Source organism: Nelumbo nucifera, chromosome 1 (assembly GCF_055504915.1).
Source record: "Nelumbo nucifera cultivar China Antique chromosome 1, China Antique-T2T, whole genome shotgun sequence".
NCBI classification, from domain to species: Eukaryota; Viridiplantae; Streptophyta; class Magnoliopsida; order Proteales; family Nelumbonaceae; genus Nelumbo; species Nelumbo nucifera.
The window spans coordinates 196,163,805-196,179,623 of NC_142649.1; the positions used below are offsets into that span (position 1 = coordinate 196,163,805).

The window sequence follows — 15,819 nt, forward strand, 5'->3', positions numbered from 1 at the left end:
ACAAACACACAAAGAACTTGGCAAAGTGGAGGCTCCCATATCCCTCAGCAAAATATTGGCTTAGGATACCATCGAAATCCACCAACTCAAATTTCACAAAGGAAGGCATCATCCAACCACATCACTATAGAAGTGGTGGACAAGAAGGAAAAGAAGCATACACAATGGAGTTCAGTCTTTGACAAGCTAGGAGAACTAAGAGAGACAATCAGTGTTTGGCAGGATCGGAGGACAAGATGCTACTCCAACAACATCTGCTCAACCACAAAGGACTTCAGTACTCTTCCGCATAGGGTCCAAGGGTGCCAATATGAAGAAAAGAGCCCGACAACAAAGTCAAAGCCTATAGTGCATCATTGCTACAAAGGAGAAGTCAAAGCCTCAAAGTGTTGTTCCTTCTCATACGAAGAGGGTGGTGAACTTGGAAGTTTACTCTAACGAGACCTTGACAGTTAGACAACAGATTTTTGTCATTACATCTCCATCATCTTCTCAATTAAAGTTCAACCTTCAACTAAGACGAAGCATGAAAGAACAAAGTGAAGAGATAACTAAGGATGAAGACATTGTCGCAGGTAATCACATCACCATCAAGGAGGAGGATGATGATTTGTCAAACACTTCTTTAGATGAAGAACTTGAACCTGCCCTACCTACCTTTGAAGAAGGAGGCCAAGCAATAGTGGGCGATTTGAAGGAGTTGAACCTTGGCACTGATGAGGAACCCATGCCAATCTACATCAGTGCATTCCTTAGCCCAGAGGAAGAACCCAAATACTTCAAACTACTTTAAGAGCACAAGGATGTCTTTGCTTGGACATACAAGGAAATGCCCAAGTTAGACCCAAAGGTTGCTGTCCACCACTTTCTATTAGGCATAGGGTACGACCAATCAAGTAAGAAGAACATCGATTCCGGCCCGAGTTGATCCCACAAATTGAAGCAGAAATTAACAAGCTCATTGAAGCTGGTTTCATTTGGGAGGTGAAGTATCCAACTTGGATTGCGAACGTTGTTCCTGTGAGGAAGATAAATGGCTAAATTCGGGTCTGCGTTGACTTCTGAGATCTAAATCAAGCTTGTCCAAATGGCGACTTTCCTTTGCCTATCACTGAACTCATGGTAGATGCAATTATATTCCATGAGGCATTATCATTCATGGACGGTTCCTCTGGATACAATCAAATTCGCATGGCACCTAAGGATGAAGAACTCATGGCCTTCCGAACACCAAAGGGGATCTACTGTTACAAAGTGATGCCTTTTGGGCTTAAAAATGCCAGTGCCACATACCAACGTGCGATGCAACGGATCTTCGATGACATTCTTCACAAGAAGGTCAAGTGCTACATCGATGACTTGGTTGTCAAGTATAAGAAGAGAGAAAACCATCTCAATGATTTCCGTAGCATCTTTAATAGGGTAAGGAGATATCAATTAAAAATGGACCCTCTTAAGTGTGCATTTGGAGTCACCTTAGGCAAGTTCCTCGGGTTTATTGTTCGCCATCGAGGGATTGAAATTGATTAGTCAAAGATTGATGCCATCGAAAACATGTCAGTGCCGCGAAACCTACAAAAGTTGAAGAGTCTCCAAGGACGATTGGCTTACATTCAACGATTCATCTCTAACTTGGCAGGACATTGTCAACCATTCAACAAGTTGATGAAAAAGGATGTTCCATTTGAGTGGGATGAGGCCTACAAAAATGCCTTAGAAAGCATAAAATAATACCTCCTCAAACCCCTAGTACTTGTTGCACCAATCCCTGAGAAGCCACTCATCCTATACATCATTGCACAAGAGTAGTCATTGGGAGTCTTGTTGGCATAAGTCAATGAGGCAGGGAAAGAGAATACACTCTACTACCTCAGTCGGACACTAATAGGAGCCAAGTTGAACTATTCACCCATAGAGAAGACTTGTCTTGCTCTCATCTTTTCCACGAGAAGTTATGACATTACATGTTGGCACATACTGTCCACCTCATCTCAAGGGAAGACTCCCTCAAGTACATCATGAAACGACCTGTACTTTCAGGGAGATTGGCTAAATGGGCTCTCTTCTTGTCAGAATTTGATATCATCTACGTCTCACAGAAGGCCATGAAAGGACAGACACTAGCAAACTTTCTTGCAGATCACCCTATTCCAGTAGATTGGGAACTCTCCGAAAACCTTCCTGATGAAGAGGTTTTCTACATAGACATCTTACTAGCATGGATGATTTTTTTCGATGGAGAAGCACACAAAGATGGTGTTGGTGCTGGTGTTGTATTTGTCTCGCCACAAAGAGAAATCCTCACATGCTCATTTGTCTTAACTAAGCTTTGCTCTAACAACATGGCAGAGTATCAAGCTTTAATCATTGGCTTAGAAAATGGCCATTGACTTGGAAATCCACCACCTCATAGTATATGGGGATTTGAAGTTGGTAATCAACCAATTGAAGACAAAGTATGAGGTGCGCAAGGATGACCTAGTTCCTTATCACCATTATGCAATCCAATTACTGAAGGAGTTTGAGCATGCTACCATTAAACATGTACCATGAAACGAAAACAAGCAAGTAGATGCCCTTAACAATCTAGTGGCAGTCTTAGCACTCACGGATGATGAAGCAACAATAATACCCATTTGTGCAAAATGGGTTCTCCCCCTAAGTCCCCTCAAGAAGAGATAGAGCAAGAGAGCAATGTGGTTTCTGTATTCACTATAGATGTTGGGGACTGGAGACAACCCTTCATTGACTACTTGTAGCATGGGAAGTTGCTCGAAGATCCCAAGCGTAGAGCTGAGATACAACGTTGAGCATCTCATTTCCTATACCTCAATGACAACCTCTATAGACATTCCTTCAATGATGTCTACATGAGGTGTATCCACGGAGACGAAGTCCAAAGTGCACTCGACCAAGCACACTCTAGAGCTTGTGGTGCTCATAAATCAGGACCTAAGCTCTATGATCACCTTAAGCGAATGGGCTTCTATTGGCCAACAATGGTACAAGACACAATTGATAATGTCAAAAGATGTCAAGCCATTTGATGGGGATTTTATTCACCAACCACCAGAAACTCTACATCCTACAATTGCATCATGGCCATTTGATGCATGGGGACTTGATGTGGTTGGCCCTTTGCCTAAGTCTTCTTGCTAGCACCTCTTCATTCTAGCAGCAATGGATTATTTTTCCAAATGGGCTAAAGTAGTTCTTTTTCGAGAAGTAAAGAAAGAAAATGTTGTCAACTTCCTCCGGACTCACATTGTTTACCGCTACGATGTTCCACGTTATATTATCACGGATAATGGGAAGCCATTCTCAACAGCATTGGTGACACAGTTTTGTGATAAGTTTGGCATTAAGTAGAGGTTTTCAACCATGTAAAATGCAACGGTCAATGGACTTGCAAAGGCCTTTAACAAAACTCTGTGTAAATTACTTGAGAAGATTGTGTCCAAGTCTAAGAGAGATTGGCATGAACACTTGGATGAGGCCTTATGGGCATATCAGATATCTTATCGCACCACTACAAATACAACTACTTTTGCTTTAGTATATGGTGTAGAAGTTGTACTTCCCCCAGAGAGACAAATGAACTCCCTATGGATGGCTATCCAAGAGGGAATTACAGAAGATGAGAATGCAAAGTTACAACTAGCTGAGATCGAAGCGCTAGACGAGAAGAAGTTAGATGCTCAACAAAGAATAGAGTGCTACCAAGCTTGTTTGGCTTGTGCATTCAACAAGAATGTTCGTCTTTGCTCCTTTCAGAAAGGAGATCTTGTCTTTGCTGTTCGACGACCTATTGTTCTCTCACACCGTTCAGGGAGGAAATTTGACCCTAAATGGGATGGGGCTCACGTGGTAAAAGAAGTCTACATTAATGGTGCTTTTCTCCTTGTCATGCAGAGGGTCTATGTCTTGGGCCCATTAATGGAAAATACCTTAAGAGGTACTACCCCTATTCTTTTGCATTGTAACGCTCATGGCTCACATGAGCCTAAATTGTGAACGACAAAACAAAAACAAAAAAAAAGTCTTTTGGCATTGTAACGCTCTTGGCCTACGTGAGCCTAAACTGTGAACGACAAAACAAAAACAAAAAAAAGTCTTTTTGCATTGTAACGCTCCTGGCCCACATGAGCCTAAGCTGTGAACGACAAAACAAAAACAAAAAAAAAGTCTTTTTTCATTGTAACGCTTCTGGCCCGCATGAGCCTAAACTATGAACGACAAAAAAAAAAAACACAAAAAAAAGTCTTTTTGGCATTGTAACGCTCCTGGTCCACATGAGCCTAAACAGTGAACGACAAAACAAATGTCAAATATGAGAAATTCTCTCTTAAAAGAAAATGAAGGAAATATCAAGTCCATTTCCAACATCATTTGACTACAATGTAAAAGTTGTTTCATTGACAAGAGAAAGACCACTTTTTGGAGTTTTACATAATTAAATACACTCTTACAAAGAGCAATGGATGCTTCTACAAATTGTGTTGTCACTTAACATTGACTTGCATCTCCTGCTTATTGGCTGCCTTCAATTGTTTCAACTTGTCATGCTGAGCTTTTCCGCTACAAGTGCTTTACTATCTTCCTATTGCTTCTTGCTAGAGTATTGTCTTTGGAGGTTAAGGAAAAGTATTGCTCCACCTGCTTTTATTATTGCTCCTCTACTCCTTGCCATTCCTCCTGAAAGGTACAAGACATTACATCAATGTGGGGTTTCTTGTTATCAGTGGAAGACATGTCAACTGATCTTCACCCATTCGTTCATGTGGGTAAGGATCTTCACAACAAGCTTCCTTAAAAGGGTACGAAGAATCTTCTCCCTCCCATGTTAAAGGAATGTGCTCATCCCATAAGATCTCATAGAAGTCAAACAAACTCTCTAGAAGCAACAAAGGACTCTAGCACTATGTGAACCATGACAACTCCTCTATGTTGGATAGATAGAGATGAATCTGGAGAAATTAAAAAGCTGGTACTATGAGATTAGCGAAGGATTGTTCCTCAACATGATACATGCCCAAGTATCACATCATCAAGGAGAATAATCATCATTCTTGTCTTCCAACACATCTTTTATGCCTTCATCAGGTTCAAAGAGATTCTCTTACTCAACTTTGTGTTGACAACAAGGACTTGTTAAAAGTTCATCAATAACAACCATAAGTGTGTTGATCATTCTACAAGGAAAGTAAAGGTATCACCCTTTCACAGTTAGGTCTTCAGACTTTGCTAATCTTCTTTCTTGAGGCAATTTCTTCTTCGGCAGAGGATGTATCAAAGATGGCGATGAAGCTTCAAAACCAAATGAACCAGAAGAAGACATCACTTGCATAAGCAAAAGAGAAGTGTTAATACAATAAAAAATTATAAAAGTACATTACCTTGAAGAAGAGAAGGCTTTGTGCATCAAGTCCTCTAGTGAAGAAGCTCTTTGCAAGCTACTCCCTAGATCCAAGAAACCTCAGACTTGAAAGTTTACGAATCTCTGGACATAGGGACCCTGGACCATTGAAGGTTTGCGAAGGCCTGCGGTTGATAAAGCTTTGCATGATGTGACTCTCAAGTGAAGAAGCTCTGTGCAAGGTAATCCCTAAATCCAAGAGATCTCGGACCCAAAAGTCTATGAAACTCTGGACTTAGGGACCCCAGACCATTAAAGGTCTGTGAGGGCCTACTGTTGATGAAACTCCAGATGATGTGATTCTTTTGTGAAGAAGCTCTATGCAAGATAATCCCTAAATCCAAGAGACTTCAGACCCGAAAGCCTACGAAGCTCTGGACCTAGGGACCCCGGACCATTGAAGGTCTGCGAGGTCTCGCTGCTGATGAAGCTTTGCATGTTGTGTCTCACTAGTGAAAAGGATCTATACAAGCTAATCCCTAAATCCAAGAGACTTCGGACCCGAAAGCCTACGAAGCTCTGGACCTAGGGACCCCAGACCATTAAAGGTCTGCAAGGGCCTACTGATGATGAAGCCATACAAATGTACCAAGTGGTGAAGCCCTAGCTCAGCTCGACCCATAGAAGCAAATGGATCTCATGTGACCTGAAATGAATTGTGCTTCCACCAAATAGAGCGCTTCGCAAGTGTCTCTATAATAAAGAAAGGAAGTGCAACATTAGTCGCAATGTTCATGTGGATGAATTTCAAACAATAGATGATTGTAGCACCGCAACTAGTAAAAAAAAAAAAGAGAGAAAAAAAAACAAAACTCGACTACATTAAATCAAAGAGATGTTTGTAGTGGAGTGGATCCCTCCAAAAACCCATATACATTTTAGTGCATGGGGTTAAGAAAATCAGCTCTCTCTTGCACTCATAGCAGCATGTTGACTTTGATTACATTGTCAAACACAACGCCAATTCAGATGTTAAAGTAGCTATAAACCCTATCCCTTTCAGGAGAGGCTAAGAAGAGCACGAAGAGTAAAGGCCCTTGTTCCACGGATTGCTAAATAGAGGCAATTCAGGCCATGATGTTTCTAACCGATGGGGTATCATGCAAAGGCGAGTTCAAGATGTTGCCAAATTTGTAGGTGGTCATCCCACTGTTCCGTTAGCTTACATGCCAATGAGGGCTGCATAACCTCTCATCAAACTTCACCTACACTTGTGAGTTGGTGACTAAGTCGGTCGGATGATGAAGCAATGGGGGAATTGGGGATAATGAATTCATCATTAAGTGGTTTTTATCAGTTCTATATCATGCAATGTGGGGAGATAGCATTAGTAAAATGCATACATGTAGGGGTGTAAACGTATTCGATTATCCAATTCTGAATTCGATATCCGACGTAACCAAATCGAATTCGAATGGTTCAATAAATTTAACGGTTGAATTTGAATTTATACATTTTACCGATTAATTTATCAAATTTGAATTTGAATTCACGTTGATCCGATTCGATTAAAATCCGAATTGAATTAATTATATACATGATGTAGCCAGAAGCGTGTCGGTAACCACTTCGGAACACCAGTTTTAATATTTATAAATTTCTCCAATTCTCAAAACAACTACAAACGTAGTTAATGGTGAGAGCGGGTTGTATCCACAGGGATGCGAGGGAAAAATTATAATTTTCTCGTTCCGAACAAATAAAAGAAAATGGAACTGGGAATTGCAGGAAATAAGAAAATGAAATTTATTAATGTTGAAATTAAAGGTTCGGAATTAAACAAGACAATAATGAAAATTCAGAAATAAAAGAACACTGAAATCAACAAAAGAAATAAATAAAAGTGATCCAAAATTTGGATCTAGTGGTGGTAGCTGTAGATTGGCTGGAAGGCTTGCAAGAACCCCTCTTGACAAGATCTGGGCGTCCTTCCCTTCTTCAGCCCTCGAACCCCTCGAGACACCTTAGCCTTGAACCAGATGAATTCGGATCTGCAAAACACACATACGAACAGAAATTAAATCTAAAAGATTGCTGAAATAAAAATAGCATGAAAGAAAATAAAGAAAATAAAATGATGGTTGATTAGATCCAGTGGCGGTAGCTGCAGATTGGTTGAACAACTTGTAGGAACCCCTCCTGACAAGAACTAGGTGTCCCCCCCCCCCCCCCCTTCTACAACCCTTGAATTCCTCAAGAAACCTTAACCTTGTGAACTGGGTGAGTTGACCAACCCCTTCTCCAGGGCCCTTGGAGTCCTTTTTATAGAGAATGGTGGATAAAACTGAGATTAGAGAAAAAGAGGGGGCAGCAGGTGGGTTTTTGCAGAAATATGGGCATCCTAGGGTTTAGAATGGAGGGTTAGGATTGTTCTAAGGTGATCCTAAGCTTGAAAAGAAAAGGAGAGGGCACCCAATATTATATAGGGCTGAGATTTAATGGCTAAATGCTGAATGGTTAAGATTAGAAGTTAGGTGGCTCCCTAGGGTTAGAATGCTAAAAAGAAAGTGCCCTAGAATGGATGGTGGAGATTAGAAGTTATGGAAGGTGAGGATTTAGCAGTTAGGGGCGGCTGGGGTTTGTTAAGGATGAAAGGAATGAGCGGAGAGGTGCCCTAGGGTTTTCTAAGGAGAGGGGAGTATGCTAATACAGTGGAAGGGGGGCGCCATTTTGGGTTTAGCAGATAGGAGACGCCCTCTTGTGCTCAGATTTTTACAAAAACACTCCATCTCTAGAAGGGATGAGAGATCCATCATATGGATGACCGAACCCTGCAGGAAGGTTGGGTGGAATTTCAAAAATTTCTCTCTCTCCCACATGGGAATCACATTCCCTATTTTAGAAAACTACATTTTCAAGGATCAATCTTGAACCTAAACCAAACCAGATCTGAAACCAAAAGGGAGTGGAGGATTATACTTGATACAAAGTAACAATAACCTCCAATGAAGGTGTTGACGCCCAAGGAAAGATCTAGAGACTGCTCCCACCGAAGATGACACGGTGTAGGATGAAGCAGAATCAACAGGATGGCTCTTCAGCAAGAATCTGATGGAGGGATAGTGAGCACGACTTCTGATTAACTTTTTTACCAAAAGGTAATATCAAGAACCATTTCTTGATCTCTCTCATAGTGGAGATCGAACTGGTATGGTGGCAATAGCAGGAGAGAGCCAGAGTAGAAGACAGAAGCAGTCAAACTGTATGCTGTCCTCTCTCTTAAATCAGTAGACTGATGGGATGATATGGAGGTTTGCTCTGCTCCTCTACTTATAGCCTTAAAGAGAGGTTCTCCTAATCTCATTTGGAGTTTCCTAATCCAAATCTTGTATTTGGATATAGACTCTCTTTAAGAGAGGTTCTCCTCCTAATGTAATTAGGAGTTTCCTAATCCAAATCTCTATTTGGATTTGGACTCTCTGAGTAGATAGCGACACTCCCTTATCCTATCTGCTGATCTAAATGAAGGGATGAGAGATCCATCCTATGAACGCTCAAAGATTGCAGAATGAGGGGGGCGAATTTCAAAAATTTTTCTCTCCCTTCAACTGGGAATCGCATTCCCTATTTAGAAAATCATATTTTCAAGGATTATGCTTGAACCATAAACTGAACCAGATCTGAACCAAAAGGAGTAGGAGAGGATTATGCCTGATACGGAGAAATAATATCCCCCAACGAAGGTGTTCACGCCCAAGGAAGGATCCAAAGACTACTCCCACTGAAGATGGTGTAGTGCATGATGAAGTAATGTTCTTTTCCAAGAACTCTATCATTCGCAAGAATCAACAGGATGGCACGTGAGCACAACTTCCTATCAATTTTTTCCGGAAAGAATTGATGTCAAGATCGAATCCTGACTTCTCACACAACTGAAGATCGAACTGGTAAACATGGGCGGCAAGAGCAGGGAGGCGGCAAGAAAGAATTCTGCAGGGATGCTTAATTCTTCCATCTTTGATTTTAGCCCTGAAGAGGATCTGAATGTGTGTTTTCTAAAGGCTGCCGCCCCCTCCTTCTTTTGTTAATTTAAAAGATCAGCTCCTAATCCAATTAGGAGCTGCTTATCCAAATCATATTTGGATCAGTCCTCTCTTTAGGTGATAAAGATAAACCCTTATCTTATCTGCAGATTAGATTAGCTTTCTCCTAATCCCATTATGAGGTTTCTAGATCTGAATCACATTCAGATCTGGACTCTCTGAGTGGATAGGGTCAAGACCCTATCCTATCTGCTAATCCATATTAGAATTCCCCCCATAATTAACTAATTAAATAGCCCAGTTCGAAATGGGCTTTAGGCCCATTGAGCTTATGTGCTCACTTAACCTTCCTAACTACTGCCCAGTTGGGCTTCCTTGTATGGCAAGGGACCCAAGCATTGATCTACACATCAGCTACATGGGTTCGGCCCAGCCTTTGTTACAAGGCCTGGCCGAATACATTGTTATGGACAGTGCACCCCTTGAAACCCATCAAATGGGCTCTATGGACCCAACACTTACCCTAAGTGGTCCCTGGGCCAAGCCACCTTGTAACACCCAGGGATTGTGGGCAGATGCAAGATTAGCCCATCAGGTATTATCCTCAATGGTCTTACACTTAACCTCTCAGCCCATAATGATCATACACTGCCCGACAAGAGATGACCTCTCCCTCGGCTGCAAGGAATAGTGTTGCACTCTCTACTTATATGGATCCCGGGAATTAAAACCTTCTTGCAAACATTTTAGAAACCATAATTTATATACTTTTATATCTCATATAAAATATATTTTGTAAAACAAATCTCAACGATTGAAATCGGCTGCTGGTAGTCTTGGTTTCCATCAGTGAGAATGCATCCCCGATCATTACCCTTGTCTGACCAAGGGGCTGATCCTGTCACTACGATCACCCACTCAGATGAATTCTCAGACTGTCTCAACATACCCAGGTTTTGGCCCCCGCTAAGGATCTCACTGATTGGTACATCAAAGATAGCCCAATCCGACACCCAGTGCAGTATCATAATCGAGTCTAGGGGTCGGGTGTAACATTCCAGTTCTGCCCATTAATCTCCAAGGTCCAGGGCAACACTGGAAATCTGGTCCAGTTCAAAGATTCAATTTATCCTACACTGTATGTGCCTAGGGTCTCACCCTGGCAGCTGAGACAGGCCACCCCAACCGACTTGGTGGCACCACAGTGTCAGCCTTATCAGGATAGGTCTCCCCAGACCGACCCACTGGCTGTGAACATTCTAAACTAACACGAGTTTCATTAAGTGTCCAGTTTAAGGGTATTACACAGAAACATACCAAGGGAACATGAATCAAATATGCACTTTTATTAATTTTCAATAAACTCATAAAGTACATCATTCTGATTGAAGCTAAGGGCATACATTACTGTCTAACAGCTCCCACTTGCACTTAGGTCCAATCAGGTACAAGCCAGAGTCCCATGCTTTCCACGTGTTTCTCAAACACTTTCTGTGATAAAGGCTTCGTCAATGGGTCTGCTACATTTTCCGCTAACGCTACCTTCTGAATCAGGACGTCCCCTCTACCAACAATCTCCCGCAGTACGTGGTACTTCCTCTCGATGTGCTTCGACTTTGAGTGGGCTCGTGGCTTCTTAGCTTGAGCAATGGCTCCATTGTTGTCACACAACAATGGGATGGGTGATGTACTGGACGGAACTACTGCCAACTCGTGAACGAACTTCTTCATCCACACGGCTTTTTTGGTAGCCTCACTTGCGGCAATGTACTCAGCCTCGGTCGTGGAGTTTGTAGTGGACCCCTATTTGCTGCTTTTCCAGCAAACAACACACGATCCTATTGTGAAAACAAATCCAGATGTAGACTTTCTATCATCTGGATCCGAATGGAAATCGGCATCTGTATACCCTTGGATCTGTAGTGTGCTACCGTCGAATACTAGACATAACTCTTTTGTCCTTCGAAGGTACTTAAGTATGTTTTTCACAGCAGTCCAGTGCTTCTGCCCTGGGTTGGCCTGAAATCTGCTTAGTATACTCACTACCTGAGCAATGTTAGGATGAGTGCACAGCATGGCATACATGATGCTCCCTACGACAGAGGCATAGGGAACATCTTACATGCCATCAATCTCCTTAGAAGTCTTGGGAGACATCTTGGAGAGTGTGACTCCATGCCTGAAAGGAACATTTCCTTTCTTGGAGTTTTCAATGCTGTATCTTTCGACTATTTTGTCAATGTAAGCAGATTGGGATAATCCTATTATCCGCTTCGATCTATCTTTATAGAGTCGAAGACCCAGTATATAGGAGGCTTCTCCAAGATCTTTCATGGAGAATTGCTGTGTAAGCCATACTTTCACCGTAGTTAACATTCCTACATCATTCCCAATGAGTAGAATGTCATCTACATACAGAACCAAGAAGGTAACCTTATCTCCACTGTACTTCCTGTAGACACAGGGTTCATCCGGATTCTGCTCAAAGTCAAACGATTTGACGGCAGAGTCAAAATGGATGTTCCAACTTCTAGAAGCTTGCTTAAGTCCATAAATGGATCTATTAAGTTTACAAACCATGTTTTCCTGACCTACAACAATGAAGGTGTGGGGCCCACCACTGAGGGAGGTCATCCAATGACCAAAAGGGACACCAAGGCAATGATGTGCATTCAGCCAGGGTGTGCGCAAGAGCCATTGTCGATTAAGCATGGGCCAAGCACTTATGGCCCATGTACGTAGCACATCACACATCCATACATCTCATGCAGGGACAAATTGATCCAATCAATTAATCATCTGTAAGGCCCATTTGAAGCCCATTTTAATCTATAATATTAACAATTAATATTATCTGGGTATATGGGTCGAATGGTTCAACCCATATAGCTTTATGTGTTAAGTGGGCTTTTAGCAGTTTTAACTATTTAAAACTGGACCTTTACAGGTTGGGCCGAATTAACCATTTAATTAAATATCAATCCTTAGGCCCAATAGTGGGAAAATTAGGGCTGACTTTCAGCCTTGATTAAACCCTAGATTCGGTCCAAACAGTTTGAACCAATATTGGTTCGAATGGGTTTAGGGTTTGATCTTTAATTAAATCTTTAATTCAAGAAAATAATCTAAAATTAAATACTGATAAAAGAAAATCAACAATCAATCAAACAGGGCTGTTTGCACAATCCATCCGGTAAAACAGAGGTTAGATCACAGTTTGCAATTTCATAAACTGCAAATCGCAGATTGTAGTTCTCCCATCTGCGAAATCTCCTTCTCTGCGAAATCTCCTTTTCTGCGCTACCATTTTTGATCCAAAAATAAAAATAAATAGAAATCATATTTTTATTAATGATTGCACCAGATCGAATACCTACACATTCAGTCTAAAAATAAAAAAATTATTTTACAGACCAAATGTAACAAAATAATCCAAAATCTACAAAAACGCAGGTTCCCTGCGCAAATCAAGATTTTGACTCCTCTTGTACGAACAGTTCATAAATCAAGAAAATCATACATAACAATTCTAAATAATAATCAGATTTATATAAAATTAATTTCAGATTATTCGCCCATTAATTTTGGGAACAAATTTCCCAAAACCCATATCTGTGCAAATTGGGTAGAACGCCTTCTGCCCATTTGCGCAGGTTCAGATCTAAAACAAATTGGTTCAAGATTTGAACCGTGGCTCTGATACTGTGAAGGGATGAGAGATCCATCCTATGGATGCCCAAAGATTGCGGAATAAAGGGGGCGAATTTCAAAATTTTTTCTCTCCCTTCAACTGGGAATCACATTCCCTATTTAGAAAATCATATTTTCAAGGATCATGCTTGAACCATAAACTGAACCAGATCTGAACCAAAAGGAGTAGGAGAGGATTATACCTGATACAGAGAAATAATATCCCCCAACAAAGGTGTTCACGCCCAAGGAAGGATCCAAAGACTGCTCCCACTGAAGATGGTGTAGTGCAGGATGGAGCAGAATCAACAGTGTTCTTCTCCAAGAACTCTGTCCTTCGCAAGAATCAGCAGGATGACACGTGAGCACAACTTCCTATCAATTCTTTCTGAAAGAACTGATGTTAAGATCGAATCTTGACTTCTCCCACAACTGAAGATCGAACTGGCAAACAGGGGTGGCAAGAGTAGGGAGAAGGCAAGAAAGAATTCTGTAGGGATGCTTAATTTTTCCTTCTTTGATTTCAACCCTGAAGAGGATCTGAATGTGTGTCTTCTAAAGGCTGCTGCCCCCTCCTTCTTTTGTTAACTTAAATGATCAGCTCCTAATCCAATTAGAAGCTGCTTATCCAAATCATATTTGGATCAGCCATCTCTTTAGGTGATAAGGATAAACCCTTATCTTATCTGCAGATTAGATTAGCTTTTTCCAAATCTCATTAGGAGGTTTCTAGATCTGAATCACATTCAGATATGGACTCTCTGAGTGGATAGGGTCAAGACCCTATCCTATATGCTAAGCCATCTTAGAATTCCCCCCATAATTAACTAATTAAATAGCCCAATTCAAAATGGGCTTTAGGCCCATTAAGCTTATGTGCTCACTTAACCTTCCTAACTACTGCCCAGTTGGGCTTCCTTGTATGGCATGGGACCCAAGCATTGATCTACACATCAGCCACATGGGTTCGGCCCAGCCTTTGTTACAAGGCCTGGTCGAATACACTGTTATGGACAGTGCACCCCTTGAAACCCATCAAATGGGCTCTATGGGCCCAACACTTACCCTAAGTGGTCCCTGGGCCAAGCCACTTTGTAACACCCAGGGACTGTGGGCAGATGCAAGATTAGCCCATCAAGTATTATCCTCAATGGTCTTACATTTAACCTCTCAGCCCATAATGATCATACACTGCCCGACAAGAGAGGACCTTTCCCTCGGCTACAAGGAACAGTGTTGCACTCTCTACTTATTTGGATCTCGGGAATTAAAACCTTCTTGCAAACATTTTGGAAACCATAATATATATACTTTTGTATCTCATATAAAATATATTTTACAAAACAAATCTCAACAATTGAAATCAGTTGCCGACAGTCTTAGTTTCTATCAGTGAGAGTGCATCCCCGATCATTACCTTTGTCCGACAAAGGGGCTGATCCTGTCACTACGATCACCCACTCAGATGAATTCTCAGACTGTCCCAACATACCCAGGTTTTGACCCCCGCTAAGGATCTCACTGATTGGTACATCAAAGACAGCCCAATCCGACACCCAGTGCAGTATCATAATCGAGTCTAGGGGTCGGGTGTAACATTCCAGTTCTGCCCATTAATCTCCAAGGTCCAGGGCAACACTGGAAATCTGGTCCAGTTCAAAGATTCAATTTATCCTACACTATATGTGCCTAGGGTCTCACCCTGGCAGCTGAGACAGGCCACCCCAACCGACTTAGTGGCACCACAGTGTCACCCTTATTAGGATAGGTCTCCCCAGACCGACCCACTGGCTGTGAACATTCTAAACTAACACGAGTCTCATTAAGTGTCCAGTTTAAGGGTATTACGTAGAAACATATAAAGGGAACATGAATCAAATATGCACTTTTATTCATTTACAATAAACTCATATAGTACATCATTCTGATTGAAGCTAAGGGCATACAAAACTGTCTAACACTAAATCCCAGAACCTCCTCTATTTAATTAATCTCATTAAGCCAGTTTGAATTGGGCTTTAGGCCCATTAATTCTATGTGCCCACTTATCCTCCAAACTATTGCCTAGTTTGATATCCTTGTATTGCGTGGGACCCAAATATTGATTTACACATCAGCCACAAGGGTTTAACCTAGCCTCTGTTACAAGGCCTGACCGAATTCACTGTAGGAGACAGTGAACCCTTGGGTCCATCACCATGGGCTCTTAATGGGCCCAACATTTACACTAAATGGTCTGCAGGTCAAGCCACCTTATAAAAACCCAAGGACTGTGGAAAGATGCAAGAATAGCCCATCAAGTATTACCCTCGATGGTCTTACACTTAACCTCTCAGCCCATAATGAGCAAACACTGCCCGACAAGAGAGGACCTCTCCTTCGGCTGCATGGTACAGTGTTGCACTGTCTACTCACATGGATCCCGGGAATTAAAACCTTTTGCAAACATTTTGAAACCATAATATATATATGTATATCTCTATATAAATATATTTTAGAAAACAAATTTCAACGGTTGAAATCGACTACAGACAATTTTGGTTTCCATCAGAGAGAGTGCATCCCCGATCATTCACTTTGTCTAACAAAGGGGCTGATCCTGTCACTACGATCACCCACTCAGATGAATTCTCGGACTGTCCCAACATACCTAGGTTTTGACCCCCTCTAAGGATCTCACTGATTGGCATATCAAAGACAACCCAATCCGACACCTAGTGCAGTATCATA

General features: G+C 41.6%; 1 protein-coding gene across 1 annotated transcript; it reads left to right on the top strand.

Moving 5' to 3' along the window:
* The first annotated feature begins 3,180 nt into the window (after window positions 1–3,180).
* Window positions 3,181–4,014, top strand: LOC148804324 (uncharacterized). Its single transcript, XM_088900594.1, has 2 exons — window positions 3,181–3,333; window positions 3,451–4,014. The coding sequence occupies exons 1-2, from the start codon at window positions 3,181–3,183 to the stop codon at window positions 4,012–4,014; spliced, it is 717 nt and encodes a 238-aa protein (XP_088756720.1).
* The last annotated feature ends 11,805 nt before the right edge of the window (window positions 4,015–15,819 follow it).

What these genes read in the sequence shown, in the direction of transcription:
- LOC148804324 (XM_088900594.1), top strand. Translation starts at nt 3,181, where the DNA reads ATGGATTATTTTTCCAAATGGGCTAAAGTAGTTCTTTTTCGAGAAGTA. An exon ending in AGCCATTCTCAACAGCATTG is followed by an intron (nt 3,334 to 3,450) that starts GTGACACAGTTT and finishes TTACTTGAGAAG; the next exon opens with ATTGTGTCCAAGTCTAAGAG.